This window comes from Dasypus novemcinctus, chromosome 15 (assembly GCF_030445035.2).
Source record: "Dasypus novemcinctus isolate mDasNov1 chromosome 15, mDasNov1.1.hap2, whole genome shotgun sequence".
Lineage (NCBI taxonomy): Eukaryota > Metazoa > Chordata > Mammalia > Cingulata > Dasypodidae > Dasypus > Dasypus novemcinctus.
This window is the reverse complement of record NC_080687.1, coordinates 18,324,348-18,343,376: the sequence shown is the minus strand read 5'-3', so window position 1 is coordinate 18,343,376 and position 19,029 is coordinate 18,324,348. Positions and strand designations below refer to the sequence as shown.

Below are 19,029 nucleotides of genomic sequence, written 5' to 3'. Positions count from 1 at the left end.
CAACTAGCCTTTCTCACTTTCCAAATCAATGCCTATTAGTCATGTGGGATTTCATCTAGTTCCAACCAGGGTGCCAGACCCATCTTCCCTCAACCTCAATAGAAAAGCCAGAGGGTTTTACCCTTGTCAGGTAGGGCCTACTTCCCTTAACCAGCAGAAGTAGCTACAAAAGAATGACCACCGCCCTTCAGCGCTCCCTTAAGAATAAGGGTGTAAATTCTCTGAAGGCGGAGTTGAGGCAGGTTAGTATAATGAAAGGGGGAAGGCAGTTGAGGCTCAGCAGAAAACATGACCAACAGACAACATGGCCATGAGACTCTGCCCAAAAACCTCCTGAGGGGTCCTGTGAAGTCCTTGTCACAAGAATAATCCCATTCAGTATCAAGAGAAAACCCTGGATACCCTCAAAAGGCCTCACCCCTGGCCCCAAGAGAAATGACAGGTGGGGCAACCAATCAGAACAGCAAACAGCTGGGGCCCTGTTCCAACATTATGAAGGGGGAGGAGAAAGACTTTAAAAAGGCCTAACCTGGAGCCTCATGTGCATGTCTCATTCTATGGCACGCCTGCGGTACATGCCTCGGACTGTGCACTTCTGTTGTTTTTTAATAAACTCTCTAATCCCTTGCCAAAGAAAAAGAAAAAAAGAAAATAGAAAAAAGAAACCCCAAGAGGCTGAGAGGGAGGTTAGAGGCTGGAAGAAGCCATGTAGACTGAATTGAGAAGAAGAAAGAGACAAGCCATGTGGCTGGTCACCCACAGCTGGCTCAGGGATAAAATGAGCCTGGGAGAGAAAGCAGAGAGAAAGACCAGCAGAGCTGCCATTCTGCCTTGCCACAGAGCAGGACTCTAGGATCACCAGCAGCTGGCCTTAGTAAGACAGCAGACGGCATTACTTATGTTTTGATTTGGACATTTTCAAATCTTTTGAATAGTAATATTTCCCTCTAGTAGATTTCCATTATGAGGTCAACCCATTTCTGGTATTTTGCTCTCAGCAGCATTAGCAAACTAAAACAGTTACTTCTCCTGCTTGGGATTTGCAGAAGCTCTTGAATTTGTAGTTTAATGTTTTTTCCCCATTTTAGAAAATTTGCAATTATACATCTTCTGCCCCATTTTTTTCCTTGTTCTTCTGGGACAATCACATGTCCTTTTCACCAAGTCTCATACATCTTTTCATTCTTTTCTGTTTCCATCCTTTTAGCTATGATTTAGCCTCGATAAGTTTCTGATGTATCTTCTAGTTTACTCATAATCTCTTCAGTTGTACCCAATATACAGTTAAATTGCATAATTTCTTAAAATCTCTATCTAATTACCCTATTATCTGGATCCCTTATGGGTTTATTTCTATTGCCTCTTTTTCTTGATTTTCTGTCACATGTTCTTGACTCATATTCCTGGTTATATTTTATTATTTTTATGTGGAAAACTGAAAAAGGCTTTGCATGATCTCATCTCAATCCAAAGTTATTATTTTTTAAAATCCACACCTCCTTATGGGTCCCTATGAGTCTGCTGAAAGCTATGCTTAGCTTTTTATCCTTTCTTAGCAGTTTTTTCTGGAAACAAAGATATCTGTAGGGGAAAAGCAGCACCTAGTATTAGGATTACTTCTCAGGGGCTCCTTCTCTCAGATCTTAGAACTATAATTTTTCCACTGTATTTATAGCATTCTGATGTCCTCTCAATAGATATTTAATATTCTTTGTTCTAATTTTTCACCTAATTATTCTCAGAAGGAGAAGTGGGAATTACCAGTTTGCTTTTAGCATAACTCTTCAGAACCAGTATCATGTCAGAAATGTTTATAACACTGTAGGTGCCTAGGGCCTGGGATTACTGGCTATATGACATGTAGTGCAGACCCCGGACTGTGAGGAAACTTGTTTCCTAGGGAGAGGGTGACACATCATGTAAATGGGGGGAGGAAGAGATTCCTAAGGCCACATGTGCATGCATGCTTGAGACTGGAGCTATTCCCTAACCTCTTTGTATGAATAAATTCGAAGGAGAGTACTCACACAAGTCAATCTGCAAAGACTTGGAAAGGTTTTCCTTTTATCCATTTTTTTTTTTTTTGCTAGATGTTGGCAATCAAGGAAAGCTCTATCATAATACTAGCTGTATATAAGCTTAAGCTTAAGGAACAGAGACCTCAGTGTCTAAATTCCTCATCAAAGCACTTTAAAAAACCACTATATCCAGGTTTCAACAAAAGGTCACAAATATACAAAATAACAGGAAGCAATGGTTCAGGCAAAGAGACTATTAAAACAACAGAAACGATTAATGAGGAGGATCAGATCTGGGATATTCCAAAGACTTTAAAAAATATAATGATAAATCAATGGTTTTGGACTCGACGCACAAACATCTAATTTTGATAAAACTACATGAAGGTAGGGAGACAGAGGGATATAGGAACATACCTTGTAAATACTACTTAAGTTAGTATCAAAACAAACAAGATTGTTGTAGATTATACACACACACACACACACACACATATATATACACATTTTGTGTGTGTGAAGGTGCCAGGGTTTAAACCCAGGACTGTGTACATGGAAAGTAGGTGCTCAACCACTGAGCTACACCTGCTCTGCTACTGTTATAGATTTTTTTAAAAATCACTTTTTAAAAATTTATTTATTTATTTCCCCCTCCTCCCCGTTGTCTGTTCTCTGTGTCTACCTGCTGCGTCTTCTTCGTCTGCTTCTGTTGTTGCCAGCGGCACGAGAATCCGTGTTTCTTTTTGTTACGTCATCTTGTCGTGTCAGCTCTCCGTGTGTGCGGCACCATTCCTGGGCAGGTTCCACTTTCTTTCGCGTTGGGCAGCTCTCCCCACAAGGCGCACTCCTTGCACGTGGGGCTCCCCTACACGAGGGACACCCCTGTGTGGCACGGCACTCCCTGGGCGCAACAGCACTGCTCATGGGCCAGCTCCACACGGGTCAAGGAGGCCCAGGGTTTGAACCGCAGACCTCCCATGTGGTAGATAGACGCCCCAACTACTGGGCCAAGTCTGCTTCCCCTGTTATAGATTTAGATGTCAAATTTAAGTCTCAGGAAGTGGATGTGGCTCAAGCAATTGGGCTCCCATCTACCATATGCGAGTCCCCAGGTTTGATTCCTGGGTCTTCTGGTGAAGGCAAGCTGGCCTGCAATGAGGAGAGCTGACGGCCCCCACTGCAAAGAGTTTACACAGCAAAATGACACAACAAAGGGAGATGCAGAGGAGAGACAGTGAAAGATGCAGCAGACCAGGGAGCTGAGATGGCTTAAGCAATTGAGTGCCTCTCTCCCATGTCGGTGGTCCCGGGACCAGTTCCTGATGTCTCCTGAAGAGGAGACTAAAACAGAAGACAAGCAGACACAGAAGAACGCGCAGCAAATGGACAGAGAGCAGACAATGAGTGTAGGAAGCAAGGGGATGGAATAAAATAAATCATTAAAAAAATTATATATTAGTATAGCATTTTTTGTGATCTATAGATCTTCAAAAAATACAATAAAAAAGTAAAAAAAAAAGTAAAAAAAAAAATTAAGTTCCATAGTAACTAAAGAGAATATCAGAGAATATGCAAGCTTATACGGATAGAAATTAAGAGTACAGATTACAGATGGGAGAGGGCACTGGAAACAGGAAGCTAACACATATGGGGCTAATCTTTGTTTAGGCAGATGGGAAATTTTAGTAATAAAAGATGGTGAGGGTACCATAATACTGTGAATAGTATGCTCGGGAATGGCTGAGATGGGAAAGTTTATGCGGTATGTATGTTCCCACGTTTAAAAAACAAAAAAAGAAAGAGCAACTAAAGGGACAACGGCAATTAAATGGAATACATGATGCTAGATAGGACATAGCAAGGGAGTATGAAAAAAAAACTCAAAAGGACATTTTTTGGGACATAGGAAAAAAATAGAATAGAGACTATAGGCTTTGCATTGATGTTAAATTTCTTGAGCTTGATAATAGCACTTAAGGTCATTACTTAAGTGAATATTCTTGTTCTTAGGAAAAGTACATGACAGTATTAGTTATTCAAAGATCAGGAGGTATACAAACTACATTCAAGTGTCCAGAAAATGGAGTGATAGATAAGATAGATAGATGGACAGAAAGATACTATAAAGGTGGCAAAATGTTAAAATCAGTGGACCTGGATATTTTGGGTAGTAAGGGCATATTGGAGTTCTCTGTATGGGGTTTGTATTATTTGTGTAACTGACCTGTAAATGTGAATGTATTTAAAAATAAAAAGTTAGCGTAGCAGTTTGATATTTATGAATTCCAAAAAATAGTTATTTTTCCTCTAGGTTTATTAGATTGTATTAGATTCAGAGGTTTCACTTTTACTTGATTAAGATTGGGGCTTTGATTCCGCCACATGAGTAGGATGCTGAGTCCCTACCTCCTTGGAAGGCGGACACTCACAGAGAAGTAAATACACTGAGAAGGAGAACACAAAGAACCAGATACGTGAGGAAAAAGAGAAGCCTCCATTAGACACGGCAGAGGCCCCAGGAAGAGAGATGAACCTAATAGTTTACAGCAGATCTTGTGAAGAGACCAGAGCAGCTGAGCCCAGAAAGAAATGAGTCCCAGGGAGACAAGACTTACACCAGCCTACAGGTGGAATGAGATTGGAAGATTGAAAGAAGCTGGGACCATGGAGTCTTAAGAGGACGGAAGCAGGCTGAACCCTCACAGACACTGCATATCATCTGTGCCAATATGTGGCAACAGACTTTGGGTGAGAAAGTACCTCTTATGGTACCTTGAGTTGGACTCTTTAGGGGCCTGCTAACTGTAAGCTTCTACCCCAAATATATACTCTTTATAAAAGCTAACAGAGTTCTGGTACTTTGCATCAGTACCCCTTTGGCTGAGTAATACAATTGGCGCGGGGGGGGGGGGGGGGGGGGGGGGGGGGGGGGGGCACTATCCCTTCAGTAAGTGATGAAAACTTTAAATCTATCTTCATTGTCACCCTTTACATGACAAGACAGTAAACATTCTCTTTGGAATTCTAGACTAAATCCTGCTATTTAAAGGATAAAGTTTTGTTAACTTTTGTCCTCAAAATAGAACTTTAGGGAACGAAGGAGTATTCTAAATTCATCTATAATTCATATATATTGCCATATATCATCAAGTAGTTTATACACAGTTATGAAGAACTTCTGCTTCATTTACATGAATGAATCAAATAAATCATTACGTGTTTTTTGCCTTTGTTACTTTTTTTTTTAAGGAGGTACCAGGGAATGATCCCAGGACCTCTTACATGGGAAGAGCTCAGTACTGCTGAGCTACACCCACTCCCCAATGAGAGTTGTTTGTTTTTAGGAGGTATCAGGGAATGAACCTGGGACCTTGTATATGGGAAGTAGGCACTCAATCACTTGAGCTTTATCCGCTCCCCCCTTTGTTACTTTTTAAAATCACTGGTGAGAAAATATAACAGAAATATAAAATATACTTTTGAATTAATGAGATAAAGGGATGGCAAGAATAAAAATAAACTTAAGAATAATTAAAACTGCTTTCCAACAAACTTGGTAATTCTCAACTGTGGCCACAATTTGAGTGGAATGATGGTATATTTTTCTAACTACAGAATGCTTTTTCATAGTTAAGTATCAGTCTATCCTTTGCTTTTTTTTAAAAAAGATTTATTTTATTTATTCTCCACCTTGTTTGTGCTTGCTGTCTACTCTCTGTGTCCATCTGTTGTGTGCTGTGTCTGCTCATCATCACTTTAGGAGGCAACAGGAACTGAACATGGGACGTCTCATGTGGGAGAGAGGCGCTCAATCACTTGAGCCACCTTAGCTACCAGCTTTGTTGCGTCTCTCATTGTTTTTCCTTTGTGTCTCTGTTGCATCATCTTGTTGCATCAGTTCATTGAGCCTACCCATCGTGCTAGCTTGCGGTCTTGCTCATCTTCTCCAGGAGGCACTGGGAACCAAACCCAAGACCTCCCATGTGGTAGGCGGGAGCTCAATGGCTTGAGCCACATCTACTTTCCTATCCTATGCTTTTAAATTGAAAAGGATCCTATTTATCCACATCCACTTCAATTTATTCCAAAAGATATTAAATGGTTTTGAAGACTGAAACATAAAAGAAATTTTGGGCAAGAATTATGGTTTTAACTTAATATTCAAGAGCGTATATAGGGAAGCAGATGTGGCTCAACCAGTTGGGCACCCGCCTACCACATGGGAGGTCCCAGGTTTGGGTCCCAGTGCCTCCTAAAGAAGACGAGCAGATGTTGCACCTGCTGCAACAAGCTAGATGCTGCACCGATGAAATGAGCAGACTCCACAAACCAGTGTGTGAGTGTAGCTCAGGACGCTGGGCACTCACCTCCCATGTGGGAGGTCCTGGGTTCCATTCCTAGTGCCTTCTGGCAAAGGAGAGCAAAACAATGAGCAGACAGAGGAGAAACCTGTCTGGGGGAGGACGGGGATAAATTAAAAAATTATAATAATAAAATAAATCTTTAAAAAAAAGAGCTTATATTCAAAAAGACAGAACTCATGCTTAAGCAAATAAACATCTTACATTTAGGAAATAATACAAAACAAATAAGTAAAAGAGTGTATAATAATCAACAGATCCAAATAGATGATTTTCAATGGATATTCCTTCAAAATCTTTAACATATTCTTCAATTGTTTTTATGCTTAACACATCCCTCAATACAGTAATCACAAGTTTTTAATGGTATTCATTCTCAGGTTTATAAATAAAAAGTATACAGTATACACTGTAATAAACAGAAGACAGATAAAGAGCAAATTAACAAAAACATGCAAATATATTTTTTAAAGTTCAATGATGTCCAAATTAACTTAAGATGATACCAGTTTTCAATGATCAGTTTAGCAAATGTTGAATAATACTCCTAATCCTGAGAACAGTTTACAATATGGAAAAAGAACTCTTATGCTGGGAAGAAAACACTACTTCTTGATGGACAATTTTGCATTAAACATCAAAAGCATTAAAATACGTTGATATTTTGACCTAGTAATTCAACCTCTTGAAACTTTTCTCAAGAAATTAAGTATGCCGAGCTTATACAGAGATATTCAGGAGAAACCTATTAATAATTGCAAAGAGTAGAAACAACCTAAATAACCAACTATTCAATGAATTATAAACATAAAAAAGACAATTATACTCCCAAAGAACTGAAAGCAGTGACTCAAATACTTTCATACCAATGTTCATAGCAGTATCATTTACAATAGCCAAATGGTAAAACCAACCCACATGTCAACAGATGAATGGATAAACAAAAAGATGAATACTGTATGATTTCACCTAGAATAAGCAAATTCAGAGAGACAGAGAGAAGATTATAGGTTATCGGGGAACAGGGGCTAAGCGTAATGGGGAGTTTTTTACTCAATCGCACAGTTTCTATTTTAGATGATAAAAAAGTTTAGGTAATGGATGCTGGTGATGGTGGTACAACACTGTTAAAGTAATTAATGCCATTAAACTATACAATTAAAAATGGTTAGGATAGCAAAACTTACATTATGTTTATGTTACCACAACTTAAAAAAAAAAAAGCAGCAGCAGCCAGGGGAGGTTGATGCCAGGCTTTAAGTCCTAATCCTTCAGGTCAGCCTCTGCCACAGAGCGCTGAACAGATTAACTATACCCACGATAAAACTTTAGACCAGTGTTTCCAAACACCAGTTATTCACATACCCCTTTCCCAACATATGCCATGCTTACACAACATCCTACATACTATGTCCTTCCACAAATATTTTCTTTAAATTGACTCTATTTTTATTTAAATACATTGCTTTAAAAATCATTTCAACAAAAAACCCAGACTCATTTACTTTCATTAAAAATAAATATAATAAAAGAAATGTTATTTTACAAAAAGGACAGTTATATTTGACATGAGCTAGCAAAGACTTAATTAGCAATAACATGACGAATACTGCCCCCTGAGGTTGAGAACAAGATAAGGCTTTATTTCTTACCACTTCTATTCAACAATGTATTGGAAAAAGAAATGAATGGGGATCTGGGAGGCCAAAGCTATTTTCGTAATAATAATATTTGGCTCTTTCAAATTTGTCGGCATTTGTACTAATGATACCAGAGCAATGATAGGTACAATTGTTGGCACCATAGCATCAATCAAGGCACTGGAACCAAAATGTACTAGTTAAGTAATTTTGTTCACCACCATACATGTGGCAGAAAAGGGAAAAAAGTTATCAAGGGAGCAGATGGGGTCAAGTGATTGAGCTCATGCCTCCCATATAGGTCGCTGGTTCAGTTTCCAGTTCTTCAAGGAAAAAACAAAAACAACAAGCAAGGGAAATGGACTTTGGCCCAGTGGTTAGGGCGTCCGTCTACCATATGGGAGGTCCGCGGTTCAAACCCCGGGCCTCCTTGACCCGTGTGGAGCTGGCCATGCGCAGTGCTGATGCGCGCAAGGAGTGCCGTGCCACGCAAGGGTGTCCCCCGCGTGGGGGAGCCCCACGCGCAAGGAGTGCGCCCGTGAGGAAAGCCGCCCAGCGTGAAAAGAAAGTACAGCCTGCCCAGGAATGGCGCCGCCCACACTTCCCATGCCGCTGACGACAACAGAAGCGGACAAAGAAACAAGACGCAGCAAACAGACACCAAGAACAGACAACCAGGGGAGGGGGGGAAATTAAATAAATAAATAAATCTTTTAAAAAAACAACAACAACAACAACAACAAGCAAAACAAATGGAAAAACCAACTCAGGGAGGCTGACGTGGCTCACTGGTTGAACACCAGCTTCCCATATATGACGTACCGGGTTCAATCCCTGGCTCCTGGTACCTCAAAAAAGTTATTGTCACTTATGGATGTCCTTGATGAAACAATAAAAATTTTTATTATTTCACTGAATTTTGACATCTCACTAAATCTTAATATTCTATATGACAAAATGCAAAGTATGCATAAAGCACTTCTGTTTCATACCAAAGTATGACAGTTGTCTATGAGACAGCAGAAAAGCACTTGTATAATTGTTGTAGTGCAAGCAGAACTAGCCATTTTTTATGTAACACTATTTTACTGAAAAGAATGACTGACAAGCTATGTTTATTGGAAGATATTTTCTTGAAAATAAACTAAATGAGCCCCTCCCAGAAAAACTGACGATATTCATTGCCAATGAGAAAATTTAAGCTTTCAAGAGAAAATTAGAATTTTGGAAAGCTTGCAGCTGTTATAGTGAGCTTGACAGCTTCTTAAAGTGTCAACATTTAGAAGATACATTTAACTCAGTGAACCACTATTTTCCAAATAACCAATGTGCAATGTTACCAAATCATACATGGACAAAAGATCCATTCAAAGACCAAAGGATATGAGTACAAAAAGTTCACTATATGGTTTTGTATTCCACATTGTAAGGACCTTTAAGAGATTACTACTTGTTGCGTTTTGGTGCTGTGTCAAAAGAAGACTGTCTATAATTTTCTAAAAGCACTACTAAAATAGTCCTCCCCTTCTCCAATGACATGCCTGTGTGAGACAACTTTCTTCATATACTTCCAACAAACAAAACAACATACTGCAACAGAGTCAATGTAGAAATACATGTGAGACGCTAGATATCCCTGACTGTCTCCTACTAAGCCAGACTTTAAAGGAGATTTGAAAAAATGTAAAAGAATGTCTCTTTTCAGTAAGATTTTTAAAAATAGTTATTTTTCACTAAACAAAGTTACTTATATTATCATGTAATGGGTTTTTTATTGTTAAATAAACTAATAAATATGTTTAAACTTTCTTTAGTTTTAATTACTAATATGGTAGGTTAACAATACATATATAAACAAAAGATCTTTGGGGTCCTCATTTTTAAGAGTGAAACTAAGACCAAAAAGTTTGAGAACCACTGCCCTACAGAAATAATAAACAATGTAAAAAAGATGTTTCTTCAACAGGAAAAAACGGGAAATCATGTAAATGATCAAAAAAGTAGGGGAATGGGGAAGGAAAAAATCTGTAATTCCATTAAAGCCATTAACAGTGCCTAGGTACTTAAGTTCTAATTACTTTTCAGCCCTTCTCCAAAATTCTAATTTGGTTAAATAGCTAAAAGCATTAAAATGATTGAAAAATCAGTACTTATCCCCCCAAAATCCCCGCACTAAGTTATGAAAAAAAAAAAAAAGGAATAACTAATATTTTTTAAGAGCAATCATATTTTATCAAAAACAAGACCACCAACCCACATACAAGTTTTTAAAAATAGGTCCTTGTCCTGGGTGGTGCTTCACGGACAATTACAGGACATTGTAGACCCCCCCAGGGCCCACTGGATGGAATGGGGGAGAGTGTGGGCTCTGATGTGGACCATTGACTACGGGGTGCAGTGATGTTCAGAGATGTACTTACTGGGTGCAATGGATGTCTCACGATGATGGGAGAGAGTGTTGCTGTGGGGGGAGTGGGGGTGGGGGCGGTGGGGTTGATTGGGACCTCGTATTTTTTGAATGTAATTTGTAAAAATAAATAATTTTAATTAAAAAAATAAAAATAAAAATAAACTATTAAATTTGAAAAGCAAAAAAAAAAAAAAAAAAAATAGGTCCTTTATTTAGAGGAAAGAAAGTGCCCCAAATTTTAAAAGTGAAAGCAACTAATAAAATGCTGATTTAAAAACTAAAATCAGTGCAATAATAAATATGTTCTTTCATTGATTTTAACAAATGTACCCACTAATACAAGGTGTTAATAATAGAGTAGTATATGGAAACTGTATCTTATGCATGATTTTTCTGTAAACCTACTTGTTAAATAAAAATAAATAAATACTAATTACCAAGGGGTTTGGTGGTGGTGGTAGTATAGCTGTTTCAATTAACTACTTTAGATGTAAATCACATTGGTTAAAACATTAAATTACTGAACATTCAGAGACTAAATACACAGCACATTTTTTTTAAGTAAAATATTCTATCTTAATATGAAAGTCAAAAGAAATAAAATATTTCACATATGGATATAAATAAAATAGATAGGATTAGTAAAATAAAAACAGCCAAAGTTTAACCATTTGGGGTATAATGAAAACATTTAATATTACTTACTGCTTACCAGGATTATGTTGAGTTGTAAATCCTCCATTCTGAAATACGTCTCCTGTCTCATTCATTCTACCGGGATTAAAAGGTCCTACTCCAATCTTGGTCTGTGAAGTTAAAGATGGGGTGTATGTTTGTATATTAACACCAAATTTTACTTGACTGAAGTCCTTTAGCGACATCTCCCAAGTTGGAATTCTATAGTGATGGTAATGTGTAATCATTAAGTTCATATCTCTCCCAGCACTCACAGAGCTTATACCTGTTTCTAAGGTTGTTACATTAGTAATACGAATTTCAGAGTCAATTCTGCAGTGATAACACTATTACCCATTCCTGCATTTACCTTACTTCTTGAAAGGCTGGAAGTAGAGAAATCCAAATCTTTGGTTCTGATTTTAGTTCCAGAAAATGCCCATTCAGAAAAAGTGGAAGAATGTTTCTCCTCCCTTTGATTAGTTTCTATGTCCTCTTCATCATCAATGACAATTGTCTCACTTTTATTTCCCTTCTGAGAAGTGAAATCTCTTGAGAAAGGAAGAATTACAGAATAATTTCCTTGCAGCTTTTCATTTTTTGATGACCTAAATATAATGTGTCTTTGATTAGCTATTGCTGGTGCAGAAATTGAAGGTGGTTGTATAGATTCAATAAATACAACATCATCATCATCTTCCACTGATGAGTTTCTAGATGTATTAACTAAAGGACTAGTTGGATTACCAAATGAATTTCCTACATCCATGTGACTAGCAGCCATGGCTGTACTCCCTAATAAAATAGGAGTCTCTTCAGTCAATCCTTCCTCTGAACATTTATCCATGTCAAAGAACCTGTCAGAGACAAAGGGGGAAAAATGTTTATTATGATTACTTTATTTTATTGCATTGAAATAACAAAAAGGAAATTCTTAAATTCTTTTCTTTATACGATTTCTTATCTAACTTTTAGGGGGAAAACTGACATCCATTCTGTTTTCTCTCCTATTAATTATTTAATGTTTATTTATTCAGTGTGATGGAAATTAATTATCCAATTTTTGGTAGTCCTTTAAAAAAGTATCAACTCAATGTCATTCACAGTGAAACATACTTAAGTTTTCCAATGAATTGGGAAAATAACAACAAAATAGTCCCACCAAGTACCAATAACCCAAGGTCCAAATATAACCACCATATGCCATATACTTTTATCTATCAAAGCAAATATGATGTGGTCCAATCCCTATTTCCCTAGTATCTTGAACTAATTTTCAAACTCTGATTCCAACATAACCATGTGATTCCAACAAAACTATGTTACGCCAAACATTATGCTACAGGCTCTTTGTCTAAAGTACTAAAAACAACTCCACAATATCAATGTAATTTAAGCCATTTTAATATCAGGAAACTGAGGCTTAGAGAAATTAATTTGTTCCAGGTTAGCCTATGTAAGACATAAACTCAGGGGCTCTAACTCCAGGCCTCAAATAGTTAACCACTTTATATTCAACATTTCTGTATACATACTATACACTAGGCTATGAAAAAGGAAAGGATCCAGCAGAGAGACAATAGTTGAAGAATTCAGAGAAATGAAAAACTGACGGAACAAGATAATGATTAGGTGCATGTGTCAACTTGGCCAGGAAATGGTGTTCGTATTGTGTGGTAAAGCAAGCACTGGCCTGATTACACCTACAATCAAGTGAGGAGGCTGTCTTCAACAACGAGAGATGTCTCATCCAATCAGGTGAAAGCTTTTAAAACGAGAAGTGATTTCAGTAGTCAGGAGAAAGAATTTCCATCTCTACTTCAGCCAGCCAGCTTCTCCTGGGGAATTCAATGAAAACGCTCATTGAAGTTCCCAGCTTGCAGTCTACCCTACGGAATATGGACTTCTGCATCTCCACATTTGTGCAAGATGATTTTATAAAATCTCATTATTTGCAGTTATCTCCTGTTGGTTCTGTTTACCTAGAGAACCTTGAATAAGACAGCTTTGGAATCCAAAGTGGTTTTTGAGAACCAGAATCTTAAGGATAAGGTTTCAGAATTGGTTCTGGGGTTTTTGGAATTGGGTCCCTACTCTGGTCAGATTTAAAGACAATAATGACTCTATTAGCAATATCAAGATGGCATGGGTTGGCAAGAGAGATATGCAAAATATCACCATGGGATATGTCTACTCAAATATTTATAATACACTGGATACAGTTATAAAATAAAGGGATGAGCTGAAGAGTTCAAATTTGCAACTTAAGCACTGCATGAAGGATGTGAAAGTTTCTATGTGTAGCCTGAAAGAAAATATTATTTTGTGTAGCTGCAGACTTGAGCTTTCTGAAAACCAGATCAAGAGTCTCATTGTGCGAGTGGCTGAATTACAACATAAACTAAATTCCCAACCTTGCAGGGTGTTAACTATTAAAGTGAGTGAATTTATTAGAAAGGAATGAAATTCTGAAATGGAATGGGGACATATGGGTTGGTAATGATGGTGATAGGGACACACTGAAACCCTGGATTCTGCTGAGTCTTTGCCAGCTAAACCTGTAATAGTCTGCCCTAAGGAAAGAGCTTCCAGTTGGCTCTGAGGACTCTACCATCCAACTACCACCTGAAAAGATTAACCCTGAGCCTAATAAACTTGCAATCACTTCCCCTGAGGAAACAGCCCTCACTCTTCTGTCAAGAAAATAACCCTGTGTCACCAAAAGAAACTGCAACAGAATGCCCTGAGGTAACTGGTTTGCAAGACATTTTTGATTCTGCATGTGACCCACCCCACCACTCCTCTTTTCTTCCAGGTCTATAACTAGACTGAAGTCCCAACAGGTCCCAAGAGATGAAGTGCAATGTATGACCCATGAGGAGTTATGATATACTCAAAAGAACTGCAGGATTTTTCCAATTTATATAGACAGAAATCAGGGGAATAATTATGGGAATAGATAGTAAGGGTAGGGAATAATAGTGGAAGGAATATAAAGTTGGATCAGGCTGAATTTATTGATATGGGTCCACTAAGCAGGGACTCTGGATTCAGTGTTATAGCTCACAGGGTTAGAAAGGGCTCTAATGGTTTGTTCAGCAGTTGGCTGAAATACGGACCAAAGGAGGTCAACATTACCTGAGGTCAAAATGCCAGAACTGCTTTGGTATAATGAAGATGAGGGAATTCACCTACATGCAGATGGAGATTAAAACATGAGAGTCATTTTATCATGAGACCAGCTCCCCCAGGAATGTCTAGAGAACATACCTTTCAGCAGGACTGTAAGGAATAAATTTGTGAAATGAGTCCATCTTCCCTGAAGAGCTCTGTGGTTGCTTTTCTCGGTAGGTCAGATGTTACTGTAGGAACTACTCTCATTAAACTGGGATCTTTAAATACAATGGGGATGATTGTCAGAAGCCAAGTGGCAGCACTTAATTGCCAAAGAAATGATGGGCGTGCCTACCATAATAAACAGCATACTCAAAGTTGCAATCAAAATAGTCTGACTCCCAGAGACCTATGGCACTGGCTAGTAGATCATGAGGATACTTAGAAGTAAAATGGATGGGCAGTTTACTAAATTCCTACTTGATCTGTATAAGCAGAAGAGTTCTGGGTCATGTGAACAAAAGTCTAACTTAAATTACAAAAACAAGAGAGTCACAGCCCCTTAATTCCGAGACTTGAGACAGTTTACAGACCCAGAGCATTTTGAATGAGGGAAAGGCTGGGTTCCCTTGGGGAAGCACCTTATTACTCTGCCAAAAATTTATACTGATAATCTTCCGCCCAGTCTTCCCCAAAGAGACCTAAGACCTTCTACCAGATAACTTTGCAGTGGAGAAAAGAAAATGATGAGACATTTTGGGACTATTAGACATTGGTTCAGAAGTAACATTAATTCCTGGAGACGCAAAAAATGGTCCACCAGTCAGAGTAGGGGCTTATGGAGGTCAGGTGATCAGTGGAGTTTTAGCTCAGGTTCATCTAACAGTGGGTCCGCGGACACATCCTATGGTTATTTCCCCAGCTCTGGAATGCATAACAAGAATAGACATACTCAGCAACTGGCAGAATTCCCATATTGGTTCCCTGACTTGTAGAGTGAGAGCTATTATGGTAGGAAAGGTCAAGAGGAAGTTACTAGAACTGCCCCTACCTAGCAAAATAGTAAACTAAAAGCAATACCAGATTCTTGGAGGGAACGCAGAGATCAGTGCCACTATCAGGAACTTGAAGGATGCAGGGGTGGTGATTCCCACCACATCTGCATTCAACTCCTATTTGGCCTGTACAGAAAATAGATGGATCTTGGAAAATGACAGTGTATTAGCATAAACTGAATCAGGGGGTGACTCCAATTGCAGCTCTGTTCCAGATGTGCTATCATTGCTTAAGCAAACCAACACATCCCTTAGTACCTGGTAAGCAGCTATTGATCTGGCAAATGTTTTTTCTCAATTGCTGTTAGTAAGGACCACCAGAAAGTTTGCTTTCAGCTGGCAAGGCCAGCAACATACCTTCACGGTCTTACCCAAGAGCTGTATCAACTCTCCAGCATGATGTCATTATCTGGTCTACAGAAACCTTAGTCTTTCTCTCCCACAAGACATCACCCTGGTCCATTATATTGATGATTTCACATTGACTGGATCTAGTAAGCAAGGAGTAGCAACTATTCTAGACTTACTGATAAGGCATTTGCATGTCAGAGGATGGGATATAAATCCAAAAAAAACACAGGGGCCTTCCACTTCAGTGAAATTTCTAGGTGTGGGTCATGTCAAGATATTCCTAAAGGATAAGCTGTTATACCTGGCCCTCCTATGACCAAAAAAAAAAAAAAAAAGAGGCACAATACCTAATTGGCCTCTTTGGATTTTGGAGACAATATAGGCCTCACTTGGGAGTGCTACTCAGGCCCATTTACTGAATGACGAGAAAACCTGCTAGTTTTGAGTGGGCATAGGAATCAAAGGAGGCTCTGCACCAGGTCCAGGCTGCTGTGTAAGCTACTCTGCCTCTTGGGCCAATCAATCCAGCTGATCCAATGGTCCTGGAAGTGTCAGTGGTCAACAGAGATGCTGTCTGGAGCCTTTGGCTAGCCCCTATAGGAGAAGAGACCCTTAAGTTTTTAGAGTAAAGCTTTGTCATCCTCTGCAGGTAACAATGCACCTTTTGAGAAACAGCTTTTGGCCTGCTTCTGGGCCTTTAGTAGAGACAAAATGCTTAACCTTGGACCATTCAGGTACCATGAGATCTCAGTTGTCTACCATGAGCTAGGTATTGTCTGACCGGCCAAACCATAAAGTTGGACACACACAGTAGCACTCTGTCATAAAATGAAAGTGGTATATACAAGATAGGGCTCAAGTGGGTCCTGAAGGCACAAGTTACATGAGGAAGTGACACAAATGCCCATTGCCCCCAATCCTGTTGCATTACCTTCTCTTTACCAGCCCACACCTATGGCCTCTTGGGGAGTTCCTTACAATCAGCAGAATGAGGAAGTGAAAACTTGAGCCTGGTTTACAGATAGTTCTACATGATATGCAGGTACCACCTGAAAGTGGATAGCTGCTGCACAGCAGCCCCTTCCTGGGACATCCAGTGGAGAGGGGACATCCTCACAGTGGGCAGAACTTCAATCAGTGCACCCAGCTGTTCATTTTGCTTGGAAGGAAAAATGGCTGGAGGTGCATTTATACATTGACTCATGGGCTGTTGCCAATGGTTTGACTGGATGGTCAGGGATTTGGAAAGAACATGATTTGAAAATTGGTGACAAAAACGTCAGGGGAAGAGGTATATATAGACAGACCTTTCTGAATAAGCAAAAAACATGAAGTTATTTGTGTCCCATGTAAATGCTACCAGAGGGTGACTTTAGCAGAGGAAGATTTTAAAAATCAAGTGGGTAAGAAGACCTGTTTGTTCTGTGGATACCAGTCAGCCTCTTTCCCCAGCCAATTATCATTGTCCAATGGGCTCATGAACAAAGTGGTCAGCACCAGAGACCCCCACTCAACCCCCAATATGACACCATTCCCCAAAGCGATCAGCCTACTACCTGGTGGCAGGTTGATTACACTGGACTACTTCCATCATGGAAGGGACAGTAATTTACTCAAACTGGCATAGACACTTGAGATATGGGTTTACCCAATTCTTCTACCAAAACTATCATCTGTGGATTTATATTATGCCTTATTGCCACCATTATAATATTCCACATGGCACTGCTTCTGATCAAGGAACCCACTTCACAGCAAATCATGTGCAGGAATAGGCACATGTTCATGGAATTCATTGGTCTTACCATGTTCCCCATTAACCTGAAGCAGATGGATTGATAGAATGCTGGAATGGCCTTCTGAGAACTCAATTATGGTGCCAACTAGGTGGCCATACCTTATTCTCCAGGAGGCTGTGTATGTTCTAAATTAGTGTCCCTTCTATGGTGTTATTTCTCCCCTAGCCAGGATTCACAGGACCAGGAATCAAGGGGTGAAAATGAGAGTGACCCACGAGAAAATTTTTTGCTTCCTGTCCATGCAACCTGCAAGTCTACAGGTCTTAAGTTCCAAAAGGGGGCACACTTCCCCCAGAGACACAACATTTCCATTACACTGGAAGTTAAGACCATCACCTGGCCACTTTGGGCTCCTTACACCTCTAAATCGACAGGCAAAGGAGAGAATTACTGTAATGGCTGGGTGGTTGATCTTGACTATCAAGAGGAAATAGAACTGCAACCACACAATAAAGGTAAAGAACAGTTTGCCTGAAATACAGGAGATCCCATAGGGTATCTCTCATTACTAGCATACCCTGTGATTAGTCCATGGAAAACTGCAAACAACTCAACTGAAAAAGGACTACCAATGGCCGGCTTCAGGAATGAAGGTTATCCCACTAGGCAAAAAACTATGGCCAGCTGAGAGTAAAGGGAACACGGAATGGATAGTGAAAGAAGGTAGTGATAAATACGAACTATGACCACATGACCAGTTACAGAAATGAGGATTGTAATGGTTTTGAACAGTTCTTCTTCCTAGTTTTGTTATGAATGTTTGTATATGTACATAAAGCAAATATCTTTGTTTTATCCTCTTATCATATGACATATGATAAGTTTCATGACACAGTATATGAGTTACAGGATATCAAGTTAAGAGTGAATATTATCCAAAGTCTTGTACCCTATTCTGGAGAGATTTAGTGTGTTTCCAGATGTATGTTGGACAGTTAAGTATTGTTAGGTGAAAAATATGTCCACTATTGCTTTTTAATTCAGAGATTAAGTATTATGGTTTAAGGTGATGTGTATGCCTGCCAAGTTGACAATGGGTAGACTTTGACAGTTAGGTTCATGTGTCAACTTGGCCAGGTAAGGGTACTTAAGTTGTGTGGTCAAGCAAGCACCGGCCTGATGGTTACTCTAAGGGTATTTAGGGGACTTAAATCATCAATAAGTTGATTGCATCTATGGCTGATTACACTTACAATCAACTGAGCAGACTGCCTTCAACAATGAGAGATGTCTCATCCAATCAGGTGAAAGCTTTAAAAGGAGACGTGATTATTTCAGCAGTCAGAAGAGAGAATTTCCATCACTACTTCAGCCAGCCGGCTTCTCCTGGGGAATTCAATGAAAACACTCACTGGAATTCCCAGCTTGCAGTCTGCCCTACAGAATTTGGACTTCTGCATCTCCAGAGTCATGTGACATGATTTTATAAAATCTCATTATTTGCAGATATCTCCAGTCAGTTCTGTTTACCTAGAGAACCCTGAATAGAGCTCTGGTACTGGGAGTGGTTTTTGAGAACCAGAATCTTAAGGATAAGATTTCTGAACTGGTTCTGGTGTTTTTGGAATTGCTCTCTACTCTAATCAGATTCAAAGGCACTAATGAC

At 39.2% G+C, this 19,029-nt stretch overlaps 1 protein-coding gene across 3 annotated transcripts in view; it reads right to left on the bottom strand.

Moving 5' to 3' along the window:
* Positions 1–19,029, bottom strand: part of ZMYM5 (zinc finger MYM-type containing 5) — a 38,406-nt gene that overhangs the window by 13,667 nt on the left and 5,710 nt on the right. For all 3 annotated transcript variants that reach the window (XM_004446711.5, XM_058276350.2, XM_058276351.2), the window contains 2 exons: positions 11,475–11,961; positions 11,142–11,235 (listed from right to left, as the gene is read on the bottom strand). In XM_004446711.5, coding sequence (XP_004446768.2) covers positions 11,142–11,235; positions 11,475–11,951 — 571 coding nt within the window. In that variant the 5' untranslated portion in view covers positions 11,952–11,961. The remainder of the gene's footprint in view (positions 1–11,141; positions 11,236–11,474; positions 11,962–19,029) is intronic.